Here is a 14,191-nt window from a genome sequence, read left to right on the forward strand (position 1 = left end):
AGGCACATCATGGCAGAATTTTCTCTGAAGACTAAAGGCAAAGAAGGAAAAAAAAAAAAAAAGCCTAAAAAGAAGTCAGGCAGAAACAATGGATCACATATAGGGAGATAAGGACTCTAGTGACAGTAGATTTCTCATCAGAAACCCTGGTGGGTAGAAGGAAGTAGAGCAGCATTTTTTAAGGGCTGAAAGAAAACAACCCAGAATTTTATAGTCAGCAAAAATATTGTTAAGGTCTTTTATCTAATAGGCTGGTAGTGAATAAGTGACATGATCTCTATATTATCTGCCCTTAATGCTTATTGGGTATTAAAAAAATCACTGTTACTTGGGCTACAACATGATTATAAACACAAATCAAACACAGGCACAAATATTATAGAGTAGAGCTAAATTATAGATGGCAATTTGAAGTATTTTTCTATAAGAATTATTTTTAAGGAAGATTTTATTTATGTATTTGGGAGAGAGAGAGAGGCAGACTACAGACGGATAGTGAGAGGGAAAAGCTGACTCCCCATTGATCTGAGAGCCCAACATGGGCCTCAATCTCAGGAGCCTGAGATAATGACCTGAGCCGAAGGCAGATCTGAACTGACTGAGCTGCCCAGATGTCCCTCTTCTATTAGAATTCATAGTTTATATTTATATTTATATATACATATATATGTTTGTGTGTGTGTATATATATATATATACACACACATATATGTATTTGTGTATGTATCTGTGTGTACGTATATGTATATCTTTGTGTGTGTGCATATATATATATATATATAGTGACATGCATATACATACTTTTTTAAAGATTTTATTTATTTATTTGACAGACAGAGATTACAAGTAGACAGAGAGATAGGCAGAGAGAGGGGGAAGCAGGCTGCCTGCTGAGCAGAGAGCCCGATGCGGGGCTCGATTCCAGGACCCTAGGATCATGACCCGAGCCAAAGGCAGAGGCTTTAACCCACTGAGCCGCCCAGGCACCCCTATAAATTTTAATTGATAGAAAATTCTTATATGCTTAAATTGTATACTTAAAACCCTTCAGAAATCCATTGTCTGCATTGGAGGGCTTGGCTACATCACTGCATTCTTCTTCATCATGCTTTCGGCAGAGGGATTTGCAATGTTCTCTTGTAACGCAGGTCCTCTTCTGTACCTCTTAGCACATCCTGTTCTTTATAGAGCATTTCGTGAGCACTTGTCCCTGAGCTTATCAGTCATCCTTCATTTTTGTTTATGCTCCTTTCGTATTTGATGCTCAGCTAGTTTTTTGGCTATAAACCAGGTACCTATCAGATTTCCTCCATGTTCGGTTTCAGATGTTTTTATTTAAACATATGTCTTACCTTAACCAGGCCATAGGAATCCCTGCTGTGGGATACTATTTTTACTCTAAGCTTTATGGTAGGGGGAATGATCTCCCTCTGGGTTTGCCCAGCCTTATGAGTGGGGTCCAGATAATGAAAATGTAGAGATTCCGTTGTGAGATAATGCGTGGGTGAGCTAAGGGATTGAGCGTATGAAGCAGGTGTTCAAATAAGTGGACAGTGCTTAGCCGCCAAGCAGATCAGGGCTGTGTAGAGAAAGAAGTGAATGAAAGAATGTGACCAGACTGACTGGAGGAAGTTTGTCAGGACAGCTGCAGTGAAGGTCACTTCTCCTGGGCTTCTCACCCAGAACCTACACACATTTAGCTTGAGATGTGGGCATTGCTCAAGGGGACTAAGAGGATATCAGGGCATGAGAATCACAAGTCTAAGGTGATAGTCAAAGCCCAAGAATCACTGAGCTTTTTGAAGGGAAAAAATGGAGAAAGAAAGAAAAAGGGACAGCAAAGCGGATGGTGCCGTGTTGAGACTTGACGGGCCGCGGAAAGAAAGGATCCCTGTTAGTCACAGGAACAGTCATGTAAAGTGGGAAAAAATCAGAGAAGCATTTAAACCTACAAAGACAAGAATGGCTACCGTTTGTTTGGTCTTAAATACATAAGAAAAAAAAAATCCCACATAGGTTTCATGTTCTAAAAGAGGAATAGGGACACTGGACAGTGGAGGAGCTCTTCCACTTACGTATTTGAAACCAAAATGTTAAATATTTCATGATATGTAATGGAAATAAGCTGATTTACTACTGACTTCCTCTGCCTCTTTGCTCTCTTTAATAAAGAGATTACAAGGAGTTTATCCTGTCAACTCGTATTTTTCTTTACAAAACAAATAAGTATAAATGATGATCATGCATATAACTACTACTGCTAATACTAATAATGCATTTCTATTTATTGGATGCCTACATTGTATGAACCCAGTGGTAGTTGCTCTGTATACATTATGTCATTTACTCCACACAATTCTCTCTGAGGTGGCCTTTATTGACCCGAAAGCAATGAGACAACTTTCATTAAGCCTTTTAACTGAAATCATAGAGCTGGCAAATGTCAGAGACACAAGCTAATATAGAAATCTGACTTTAAAGTGAGATTTTAAGGGATGGGTAGGGGATTGTTCACTTAGGTTGGCAGGAACTATAATGTTATATTCGTATAGTTAAAAAAAAATGAAGAAGATTTATTCCCTTCAGCTATAATAAAAGTAAGAACCTTCTGCATATTTTGAAAGTCATATGCATTTAGGTCATTGGCCTTTAAAAAGTGATCTTAAGAATATCTGCCACTTAGTAATCATAGAAAATTTTTAGAAGGATGAATAGATGAGACAATACTAGACATTAATGGGAGGCTCCTTCATCCCATGAACCTAAATTTCTAGTCTGTAAGGGTTATGCCATCTATCTTCATTGAATCAGAAGTCTGAGAATGTCGTGGTTGATTGATTGCCAACCTTTTTGTAAGCCCCACCAAGCAGCCTACTGTTAAGACAGTCTAGAGAGGCCAAAACCATAGCTTAAGGCCAAACAAAGATTCCCTGCTGTTGATCAGATGACAGAAAGTGGGTCTCCTTAAGTCCTTGGAATCAGGGTTCATGTGTGAAATAAGCGTCCAGATTTAGCAGAAGTTGTTAGAAAGCTTTTCTGTTTTGGCCTCCAGGGTATGAATCCCTTTAAGGTAGGGTTTCATGGGTATTTGCAGAATGTTACCTGCCAAAGAAACGTTATTTCATTTGACGCTCACCCCAAATGAGAGCTAGAGGGTAGCTGGGCACTAAGCATGTTTCAGCAAGGAGCGAAATTTAGGTTTGTGAGAATGAACAAATGATTGAATGAAATCCGAGAGGAATTGGAAGGAAACAAGGGATGGGTGATGCCAAGAGATCCAGTCACAAAGGACATTCACTGCATTCAATAAATTAAGATGAATGTTTTGCAGATGCTCAATACATTGCCTCAATAAAGCAATGGCTTTGGAAAGCCAGAAGTTAATAATTATTTTAAATACTTGGTCCAAAATCATGTCTATATGTCTGAATTTTTATCCCCTATCTATTGCAAATGTTTATTAGAGTAATATATATTACATATGTATTATATATATGTATGTTTTATACAGTTGAAATAACTTATTAGAAATTTAAGCACAAAAGAAATGTGAGTACTTGGACTTTCCAGAAGTTTCATCTTTATCAGCCTCTTCATGTAAACATTGTTTTAGCTCTCTCATAATTTTCCATGGTATTTATTGAAGGTTGTGCTAAAGAAACAACAGAACAGCCAAAAGACGCAGAGTGAACCTTGGGTAGTTCATAGGGCTCTCGTAGGATTCGAAGGTGGCCTCGGGAGTCACAGGTCTGGTCTGTGGCCCCCGCTTCTACACAGAGTCCCTCTGATTCCGTGGGCGAGTCGTGTTCTCCTTCTGACCCTCAGTTTTCTTTATCTGTAAAACTCTAAGTTTATATAAAGTCATTCATCCTATCTTTTCAGCTCTAACAAGCTACATGTGTTTTTTTTTATTAGAATAATGTGGAAACATTTTAAATGACTCAAACTTAGAATCCACGTGATGAATAATATGTTAAATATCGATCGCATACCCGGAGGCCAGTTGTCTAGTTACTGGAAAAGTTCTCTTTGACAAGGACAGCCGGACTCGGTTTGTGTCGTGGGGAGTGACGCTCCGTCTCGTGGTCCTTCTTACTGTTTTCTGTACTGCAACTTCCTTGAGATGTATTTTATGTCGGTTTGTTGTGTTCTGTTTCCTTATATCTCATAGTAGCAGAGTCTGGATCGGAGCTAGGTTATTGAAGGCGGTGTTTACCCTGACCTCTCCCGCCACCTTCCTGTCGCTTCCCTCCTCCCTCTCCCTCGCCTGGCCTCACCTGAGAGCAGCCTGCGTGGCGCTGTGGTCTCTGCCCTGCGTGCCTTCCCCTGCTCCTCCTCCTCCTCCTCCTCCTCCTCCTTCCTCCGCAAGGGCTTGTGCTCTGACAGGTAACTCATAAAATAGCACATACTGTGCTTGTAGATGCATCGACGATCTTGGCTCAGTGATCTGCGTCTGATTAGAAACGCTGGGGCTTCAAGGAAGAGCAGTCGTGGGGGGAGGGAGGAGCCCGCACGGGGAGCTTAGACGTCGGCTTCCGTTCGGATTCCTGAGAGATCTCCGCACCGAGGCCGCGGTCGATTTTGCGATGGTAGAGATGCTGTTCCTTCCTTGCTTTGCAGTATCAGATGAAGCAGAAAGCACGACCCTTTGGCATCCTGAGCGTGGCCGTCCGAGAAAACACCTCCGTGTGTTTCAGCGGTTTCACAGCAGTCAGACTTCCCTTCCGGGATCCTGATCACGCAGACGCTCTATTCTGAGCACTTTTCCAAGGCTTCTCATCAACCCTCAAGATCCTTAAAACATTGAAAATGTGTCCACTTATCCCACACATGAGAAATAGAAATCTCTCTCTGCTCTTCTATGCACTGGCCATGAACCATAGCAATGGAGCAACGAAGTGTCATAACATCTTGTAAGAATAACTGTGTTTCTGCCATTTCTTTCCAGCTGTGTCCTGTGGAATCCCCGAGTCCCCAGGAAATGGCTCATTTACGGGCAACGAGTTCACGTTGGACAGTAAAGTGACCTATGAATGTAACGAGGGCTTTCAGCTGGAAGCTGGCCAGCAAGCGGTCGCTGTGTGTCGGGAAGACGGATTATGGAACAACACAGGGAAGCCTCCCATGTGTAAACGTGAGTGTCCAGGGCCTTTGCATATCCTGGCAGATTTAATTTGGAGTGAGATTCATGGGTGAGAGCTCCAGATTACGAAGTACAGAGACCCTCTTCTATAGCAAGTGAGGCCCTGGTCTCTTGCATTGTGGTGATATTAGAGCCAGTCTAAATTTGAAATAGCTAAGAATAAATGGATATAGAAACAATAAGATAAAAAAAATAAAACCAGTCTATTCCCCAGAAAATGCTGCAAACATATAAGAGAAGCTCAGCCTTCTTGAAAATTGGTCAGATAGAATCACGTCGGTTCCATCAGGATCTAGACCCTATGATTTATGCAGCAAACCTTGGCCATGCTGTCACTTTCAGTTTGGTTAGATGACTTCGAGAGGAGATTGAGACATATAGCTTGGCGTAGTATCCTATGCAAAATATTAAGACATAACTCAACATGAGTTTCCTATCCACCTCCCAACTCTTTATAAATTCCTTGAGGTTAAAGCAGTGCTTTGCTTCTTAGTGTATCAGCTACTCTACGTAATACATGGGTGTTCAGTAAATGAGTCGCTGATTTTTTTTTTTTTAAAGATTTTATTTATTTATTTGATAGAGAGAGATCACAAGTAGGCAGAGAGGCAGACAGAGAGAGAGAGGAGGAAGCAGGCTCCCCACTGAGCAGAGAGCCCGATATGGGACTCGATCCCAGGACCCTGAGATCACGACCTGAGCCGAAGGCAGCGGCTCAACCCACTGAGCCACCCAGGCGCCCTGATTTTGAAGAGCAAGTTTTCTGGAAAGTTCTTTAAGGTATATTATAGTATTCTTAAAAGGATCAGAAGTTTGGGCTCGTGCTTATACTCTAGTCTTAAAAAATAATAATAAACTCCATAATGCAGAGCCAAAGAGAGCAAAAGTTGACACACACACACATAAATGCATACAAAATGTGCACCAAAATATCTTTGTATCTATTTTAAAACTAGCTTCAAACTGGAAGTAATCTATTTAATTTCTAAAAATTGAAAGCTATATATTTCTGCATAAACAGTATTTTTGCTCTTATGATATTTGAAAAGTGTTTCCACATGGTCTTATAAAAATAGTTATAAAACTAGTTTATTGACCTCTTTTTATGTGTAGCGTTTTGGTTATGTTAAAATTATTTGAACTGCTTAGCTATGAGCACATAAGTGTTTACAGAACATGGTTGACTTCTCTCCATAGTTCTTGTATTTTGTCATCATTTTCATCTATTTTTTTTTTAATTTTGCAGATAACCATTGCTTTTCCTGAGAGGCAGTGAGGCCTCTCAACAGTGGGACACTGTTGAGACAATAGAAATATTTCTCACTTTTTTATTTAATAAAGAACTATTTTATTATAATTAAAAATAATATAGGAAACTAGAATAACAAGATATATTGGTAGGTTTTTAAGTTCGATCCTAGATAAATTTTTTCTCTCAAAATGAGAGCCTAACCCCACAGATGTCAATAACATTGTATGTTTTGGCTCTTTATAATGAAAACAATTTTGTAGGCATTTAAGACACCGCTCACTTTGCACACAGCCTTGAGGTTGTTATGAATAGTCCTGGTCAATGTAAGGTGTCTACCTCGGGCCATATGTTTCAAACAATTTATCTCTTAATCTCCTGACAGCTCTAGAAGGAGGACACACACCACCTTCCCGATGAAGTGAAAGCCACTTGTTGGCAGAATTTGGGTTGAATTCCATTCTCTCTAGTTCTTAATCCTGTGCCCTTTTCCTAACGCCGTGGTTTGGCGCTCTGGTTACACATAAAATCATGTGTGGAATCATTACTAGTGTCCAGATCTGACTCTCAGAGATCCTGAGTCAACTAGTCTTGGATGGAAAGCAGGCGTCAGTGTTTTTGTTTTAAGTGCTCTGGGCGCTATGCTTAAAATGTCAGGTATGCGCTAGGTCTTAAAGGGAAAGCCATTTAAAATTTGTATAGCATCTGAGAAAGATAGGATAAGTGACAAGGTAACTGTGTAAATGACGTAAGTGCAATTTTTATTCTTACATCCTTTTTTAAAAATAGACTTTGTCTCTTAGAACAACCCTAGGCATATAGGACAAATGAGCCGGAAGGACAGAGACCTCCCGTTACTCCGTCCTTCCCATTGGCACCAGCCCCCCAACAAGTGGAGAGGCTCAGTTTTACAAGTGATGATACCCCGTTATCACCCAAAGCTTGGCTTACAGAAGGGTTCACTCGGGGCGTCATACATTCTGTGGGTTTGGGCAGATGGGTAAATATGTATATCAACCATTACAGTGTCTACTTCTATTTCCGGTGCCCTAAAAATCTTCCTCCTCTGCCTGTTATCTGTTACCCCACTCCCCTCCCCCCAATACCTTGTAACCATTAATCTTTTTCCCTGTCTCCATAGTTTTGCCTCGTCCAGAAAGTCCTATAGTTAGAATCATACACTATGTACCTTTTCAGAATAGTTCTTTTCACTTAGTGACATGCATTGAGGGTTCCTCTATGTCTTTCCATGGCTTAATGGCTTATTTCTTTTTGGTGCACAATATTTTGTTGTCTGGGTGGACCACAGTGTATCCATTCCCCCAACTGGAGGAGAGCTTGCTTGCTTCCAAGTGTAGGCTCTTATGAATAAAGCTGGTATGAAACATTCGGGTGCAGGTTTTCTGTGGACACAAATTTTCAACTCTGTTGAATAAATACCAAGAAGTGTGATTGTTGGGTCATATGGTAAGAGTATGTTGAGTTTTCCAAACTGGCTGTGCCGTTTTACACCCTCCCCCCAACAATGGGCGAGAGTGCCTGTGCTCCATACCGTCATCAGCCTTCAGTCTTATCAGTGTCCTGGACGTTCGCTGTCAAATATGCGTGTAGGGGCATCTCCTTGTTGTGCTAACCTGCATTTCCCTGGTGGCATATGCTGGGAACCATGTCTTCATGTGTCTATTTGTCATTGGTCTACCTTCTTGGGTAAGGTTTATATGTAGGGCTTTTGCTTGCTTTTAATCAAGATGTTTGCTTTATTGTTGAGCTGTAAGAGTTCTTTGAAAACTCTGGCTACCAGTTCTTTAACAGAGATGCTTTCTCCAAGTGTCTCTTCCCAGGCTCTGGATTGTCTTCTCATCCTCTTGAGGGTCTCTTTCTGTCTTCTCATTCTCATGATGGTGTCTTTGAGAGCAGGAGTTTTCAGTTTTAATGGAGTACAGGTTATCAATTCATTCTTTCATGGAACATGCCTTTGGTGTTGTCCTTAAAGAGTTATTTCCCCAATAAAGGATCACTTAGATTATCCCTTGTGTTACCTTCTAGGAGTTTTCTACTTCACATTTGGGTCTTGATCCATTTCAGAGTAATTTTGGGGGCAGGTGTAAGGTCTGCGCCTATCTTCATCTTGGTGTGAGGATTTCTGGTTGTTCCAACACTATTTATTGAAAGTCTAGATGTGCTCCTTTGCCAAAGATCAATTTACTATGTGTTTGGGAGATTTAATTTCCTGCTCCATCTATGTGTCTTTTTTTTTCTTTTTTTGCCAGTATCACAGTGACTTCTCACTTTTGTTTTTATTTGGTTAAAACAGAATACAAAATGACACTTTTTTTCAGAATGTTTTTAAATGAATGCAAAAATTTAGAAACTTAATTGAAAAAATATTTCCCATTTTCCTACAAAATCAATCTTCTTTTTGGTTGTCAATATTTCTAGGGACATAATTGATTTTACTAAAAATGCCCTGATGAACACAGATACTTCCATGATTTGTAAAGCTATAGGGAAGGCTTTAAAGCCATCATTTTTCAGAAAGATAATCCAGCTTATTGGGGATCACATATAGTCTCAGTGGTGTTTTTATGGCATTTTATTTTAAACAATAAAACGTTATCTTTGGATTAATGAAAGGCTGTTACTTCAGATTGAAACAAAGAGCAAGAACTGTTAGTGTGTCACTGTAGTGTTGAATTATTTCATCCTGAACACATGCTGGACAGAATGCCTTCTGTACAAGCCAAACTCTTTTTTCTGTATGAGCCATATTTAAGTGTTAAGGCCATACCTCATTGGGTTAAGCAATTATGCACACCTGGATTTTTAACCCTGCTTTACAGCTTGGCCTCCAATGGAGAATGCCAGTGCAAGTGGTTTCTATTTGGCACTGAACAAGTCACCATCATAAAACTCCAACATAAAGAGCCAACTATGTCAGATTAGGAGGAAAAGAGGCACGATATAGCTTTCCATGTCACATGTGCCTGTGCTACATCATTCAGCTACAATAACGATCCTGCAGAGAAACTAGTGCTTTCCTTATCTTACTGATTAAAAAATAATAATAATAACTGAGATAGCCCATGTCTGCAATTTGCAACCAGGTAAACGTGATTGGTCTTTATAAAAACACTGAGGCAAGCATTTCATTGCACCGAAACTGCCCTGTTGGAGGTCCCCTGCTGCCCCAGGCAAAGCTATATGGTGACAGTGATGGGTAGGTAGGGATGCTTTGGGCATTTTGAAAGCACAGCAATTGTGTGACACTCCCAGAACCTGTCTGGGGACACAGACAATACACAGAGTTTTTGTAATAAAATGGAAAATCAGCCCCAGATTTTCTAAATATTAATTGAAACTTTCAAGTATTTCTTGTCTCCTTATTCTCCATTAGATTTCACAAAAGGGAGACCTAGATATTTTGTTTAAGTTCTTTGGTATTCCGAGACTGGAAAACCTATTTAACCTTGGTGGTGTGGTGTTTACTTCACTTAATTTAAATTAAAGAAATTGCACAGAGTAAGCATAAAAGTTTGTCTCCAGGTCAGAAAAATTTGGTTGCTATGGAGCTCTGAAATGCGAATTTCCCCCAGGCCAGTTCCTCTGTGTACTTTGTTGACATGACAGGATTTTGTTTCTTTGTTGTCTGCAGTGGCATGTAGATCACTACCCGGACTCTACGGAGAAAGGAAACACTTCTGCTTTGATACACAGTAAATGTAAATGGTAAATAAAATGGGTTGGTGTGGCCCACAGGTTTACTGAAAGGAAGGCTGTAATAAATCACTTTTTCCGTTTGCACATCTCCCGATCAGGCAGATCTCCCAGGCAAGTGCCTGAGGCTCATTTCTTTTCATTTTAATTATTTACTGAGACTGAATTTGGATCATTGAAGATATGATTCATGCCAGTGGCATAATAGAATGAGGGAGGCTCTTGGTATTAATGTGTGGGTTTAACAGTTTGGCGGAATGATGAATAGGCGTGCATAATATACTCTGCATTTAGGAGAAAGCAAAACCATTAAAACTGCCTTCTAAGGAGAAATGAATTTGAAGTCCTAGTCCTAGTGTATAGGTTTTCTTTTGTTAACCACTGGTGTTAGTCAATGAAGCAATTTCATCATGGATAATTTGTCAGAGACCTACTATGCAGACCTACAGGCACTATGAGCATGTTACCTGATCAAATGCAATGCCTGTGTGTTTTGGGAAAGGAACAATAAGTTAAAGCCATACCAAATAGCTTTATATGACCTATAAATAGCTCAAACATAGAAAAACTAAGATTAGATATAAACAAATTATCTAGTTACTTGGCTAGTTATCTGGGTATGCATCAGCATATATGTAGGTAAATACATCCATCTGTATATAATCCATTTTATAACTATATATGCACATATAATCAAATATACACTTGTGTAAAAAATTATAAAAAAATACACACCTGTATGTACATGCAAAATGCAAGCATGTGTATTCATGCATGTGTATCACACACTTAAAAATAGAGGTATGTAATATATGTGCCTATTTTATATGTATATATTTATATTAAATAAATGTATATATATATATCTGTAATGCTCATAAATATAAAATAATATTTTATATAAAATGTTTTGGGGGATGTATATTTATCCACTTAGTCCCTTAAAAAATGGACTAAAAATTGCTTACATGTTGTCTCTATTGGTTACCCTCATTTTCAGAGTAGAATGCATGTTATACTTCACATATTACACCTTGATAACATCGTGGTATCCTAAATCATGTCCCTGAAGCCCTGTGTTGTGTAATCAGTTCTCTGTCTGGCATCATTGAGTTTCCACTGTGTGTCAGGCACTGTCATAAACATTTGATATGCTTTCGATCTTTGAGTCCTAAATTTAACAGACATTTGAGGCACTATTATTATCCCCATCACGCAGATGGCAACTGGGGACCCTGAGAAGTGGAAACCTCCCCAGGGTTGCACAGTTGGACCTTGGCGGAGTCGGGACTGAGGGTGAGGGCGTCCGTCTGGCATAGGCCCTTCCATGCTTGTCGCCGGGCTGGGTATGCACGTGTGGCTGCCATGAAGAGCCTGTCCTGCCTACACTGTGCATTTACAAGGGAACTTTGGTTACGATCTTAGCAAACTTGATGAAGAACAGTCCAGTTCCCACCTGATCTAAATACATAACCTTTGTGTGCATATGTATTTAAAAAATACATACAAAGCTAAAAGGAAAAGCAAAGGAAATGTCTATGTGTGAGTTGGGAGGTATAAATCTATCCTTGTCTTCCAAGTGTGTTTGTTACCAGATTCGGAAAGATGGCCAGACCAGGAGGTCGGATCAGAGCCAGACTCCCCTGCAGCGCCCCGTAGTGCTGCACTGTCCCACGTCGAGCCCGCCCTGTTTGGGCCCGGGTCTGCTGCAGGGGAACAGAGCCGGCAGGTGCATGGGAGTCCGTCTGGCAGGGTTCTGATGTGTCGGGTGAGCCTACACACAGTTGAGAAACGTCTACTAGAAGCTTGGCTGGTTTCTGCTCCTCGATGTCGGGACGCATTGCTTTGTGGGGCGGGTTGTGCAGCTCTGTGCAAGACGAGGAGGCACCACGGCCCGCCTGCAAAGCCTCTTCCCGGCGGCCATCAAGTAGTGCCCACCTCAGCTACGGCACCTTCTGCTGGGATGAAACGTTTTCAGGCTGCACGGCAGGCCGTGCGCCCTTGACCCTGTGGCTGAACATGTTCTGAGATCTTGATGCTCTGCTGGAGTTCAGATATCATTTCAGATTAGATTCAGTCCTTTTCTTTAGAACAAGCTGGGTTTTACTCTATGATTTTTCTGCTTCTTTTATTTGCAAAGATTGGACATGACTTAGTCCAGCTTTTTGTCTTTTAACTAGAGTTGTGAACAGGTTCCCCTTGGCTCCTTGGTAAACATGAGAAAGAAAAATTTGTCCTTTAATGCTCAGTGGTAAATCTGGGTCTTGCTTTGTGCAGGTCATTTATCTTTCCTAGGAACTGGGCTATGTGAGTTACTATTGTTTCATCTTTAAGAGACATAAACACTGCACAGAAGGTGCGTCTGTCCGTTTGGCTCATGGCTGCATCTTTATAATGACTTGTCGGAGGATTCTCACGGCCCCTGTCAGACAAGGTGTGAAGACACTGTTTGTTTTTGTTTTTGTTTTTATGACTGGTTTTTTTTTTTAGAACTAAACCAATTTATTGAGGCATAAATAACTTGCATACACCCCTGACTCTGTTTCATCTCTAGTACATTTTAATTCATAACTTTCATATATTTCTTTTAATTTCTATTTAGTTTTGAGAAGTTAAAAATAACCATTTTTATTTCATAATTGTTGTCTAAAATATTTAGTGTTAAGATTCTTTTTAAATACAAATTTAATATATAAATACCTACATCTGTTTACCATCTATGTTAAGACAGGAAATCCAAAGACAGGAAATCCTTAAATCTCTGAAACTTGATTTATCATCAGCAACTCTCTGCAGTCATATTGATGGTTGTCTCAACCTCAAGAGACTTTGGTCAGGATTAAATAAAATTAATTCCTGCCACCAGTCTTGAAATACAGTAGATTCCGCCCTGTGGAGATGGTCAATGGAAGTGTATGACTCTTTTTTAATTGCTGCCGTGTAACCAGAGCGCCTCATGAGCAGGAGAGGTTTCCACTCTTTCAGGCTGGATAGTTGAGTCTTTTCCCAGCCAAGTAGCCTGAGGTGTGTGCCCGGCCAAGCAGGCTGCTCTCTGCTGACCAGGGCTCTGTTCCTTGTGTCTTGCTCTAAAATGCTTCTACACCTGGTTCACGCACAGAGAGAGCATGCACTTATTGAAATGCAAAATAATCCTGAAACATTGAATTTGTGCATGTGTGTTATACACACACACACACACACACACACACACACATATATATATATATATATTTATTTAGGAATTAATGTATTGAACACAACACTTTAAAGGTCATTCTGCATATTCTGTACATAACTAATATTCTATTCTATTCCATTGAATGATGAAGTTTATTAATTTTACTAAATATAGGTATATGGACTTTTTAACTTTCCTATGATGATTCTAAACCTAAAGTCTGGGAAGATTGGAAGCATAACACAGATCCCTAGCTCTCTGAGTTCTTTAACTAAATCTCCCCACAAAATGATGTGATGCTGGTTCTTCTGAATGTTTAATCACGTACCAACCAAAAATAATGTTTCCATTCATCTGTCACCCGTACTGAAGTTTTTTAAAGAAGAATGTAACCAGATGCCATGTGCAATATTATGCGTTGAATTATAAGAATTTAGAAACAATTTAAACATTGCTAGAAGGCAGTTTTCAGGTCTCAAGTTTTCGAGTTGAGCCCCTTCTCAAGTGTGGTCATGATGTAACACGTGATCCTTTGTGTGTGGAGTCTTCATGGAAGGAAAGCATGTGCGTGCCACCTTTATTGTACTGACATCACAATTTGTTCCGTACTGACATCATCATAGTGCCAGAGTCAGAGGACGTAGCTGACCCTTTACTCCCACTGGCCATGCCTTCTTACACACGAGCTTCCCAGGCGCCTTCCTCATCCTTTCAACAGCAAAGTGCCACCAACGCTCTGGAAGCATCCATGGCTGCCCACTCTTCTTTTATCTTCTCCTTCAGGTCTCTGCCAGCCTGTATCCAGAGCATTAATGGTTGAGGATCTGACCAATAAAGTAGGGATCTTCAGCCATTCATACAGCATTTCCTCGTGGCTTACATTAGTTGAATGACCACGGGCATAGAC

The 14,191-nt window shown here is 40.2% G+C and overlaps 1 protein-coding gene across 2 annotated transcripts in view; it reads left to right on the top strand.

Moving 5' to 3' along the window:
* CSMD1 (CUB and Sushi multiple domains 1) overlaps nt 1-14,191 on the top strand; it is a 1,951,187-nt gene that overhangs the window by 1,844,377 nt on the left and 92,619 nt on the right. For both annotated transcript variants that reach the window (XM_045086171.1, XM_045086170.1), the window contains one exon: nt 4,949-5,134. In XM_045086171.1, the coding sequence (XP_044942106.1) occupies nt 4,949-5,134 (186 nt within the window). The remainder of the gene's footprint in view (nt 1-4,948; nt 5,135-14,191) is intronic.

Source organism: Mustela putorius, unplaced genomic scaffold (genome assembly GCF_011764305.1).
Source record: "Mustela putorius furo isolate JIRA1106 unplaced genomic scaffold, ASM1176430v1.1 tig00000905_pilon_pilon_pilon, whole genome shotgun sequence".
Lineage (NCBI taxonomy): Eukaryota > Metazoa > Chordata > Mammalia > Carnivora > Mustelidae > Mustela > Mustela putorius.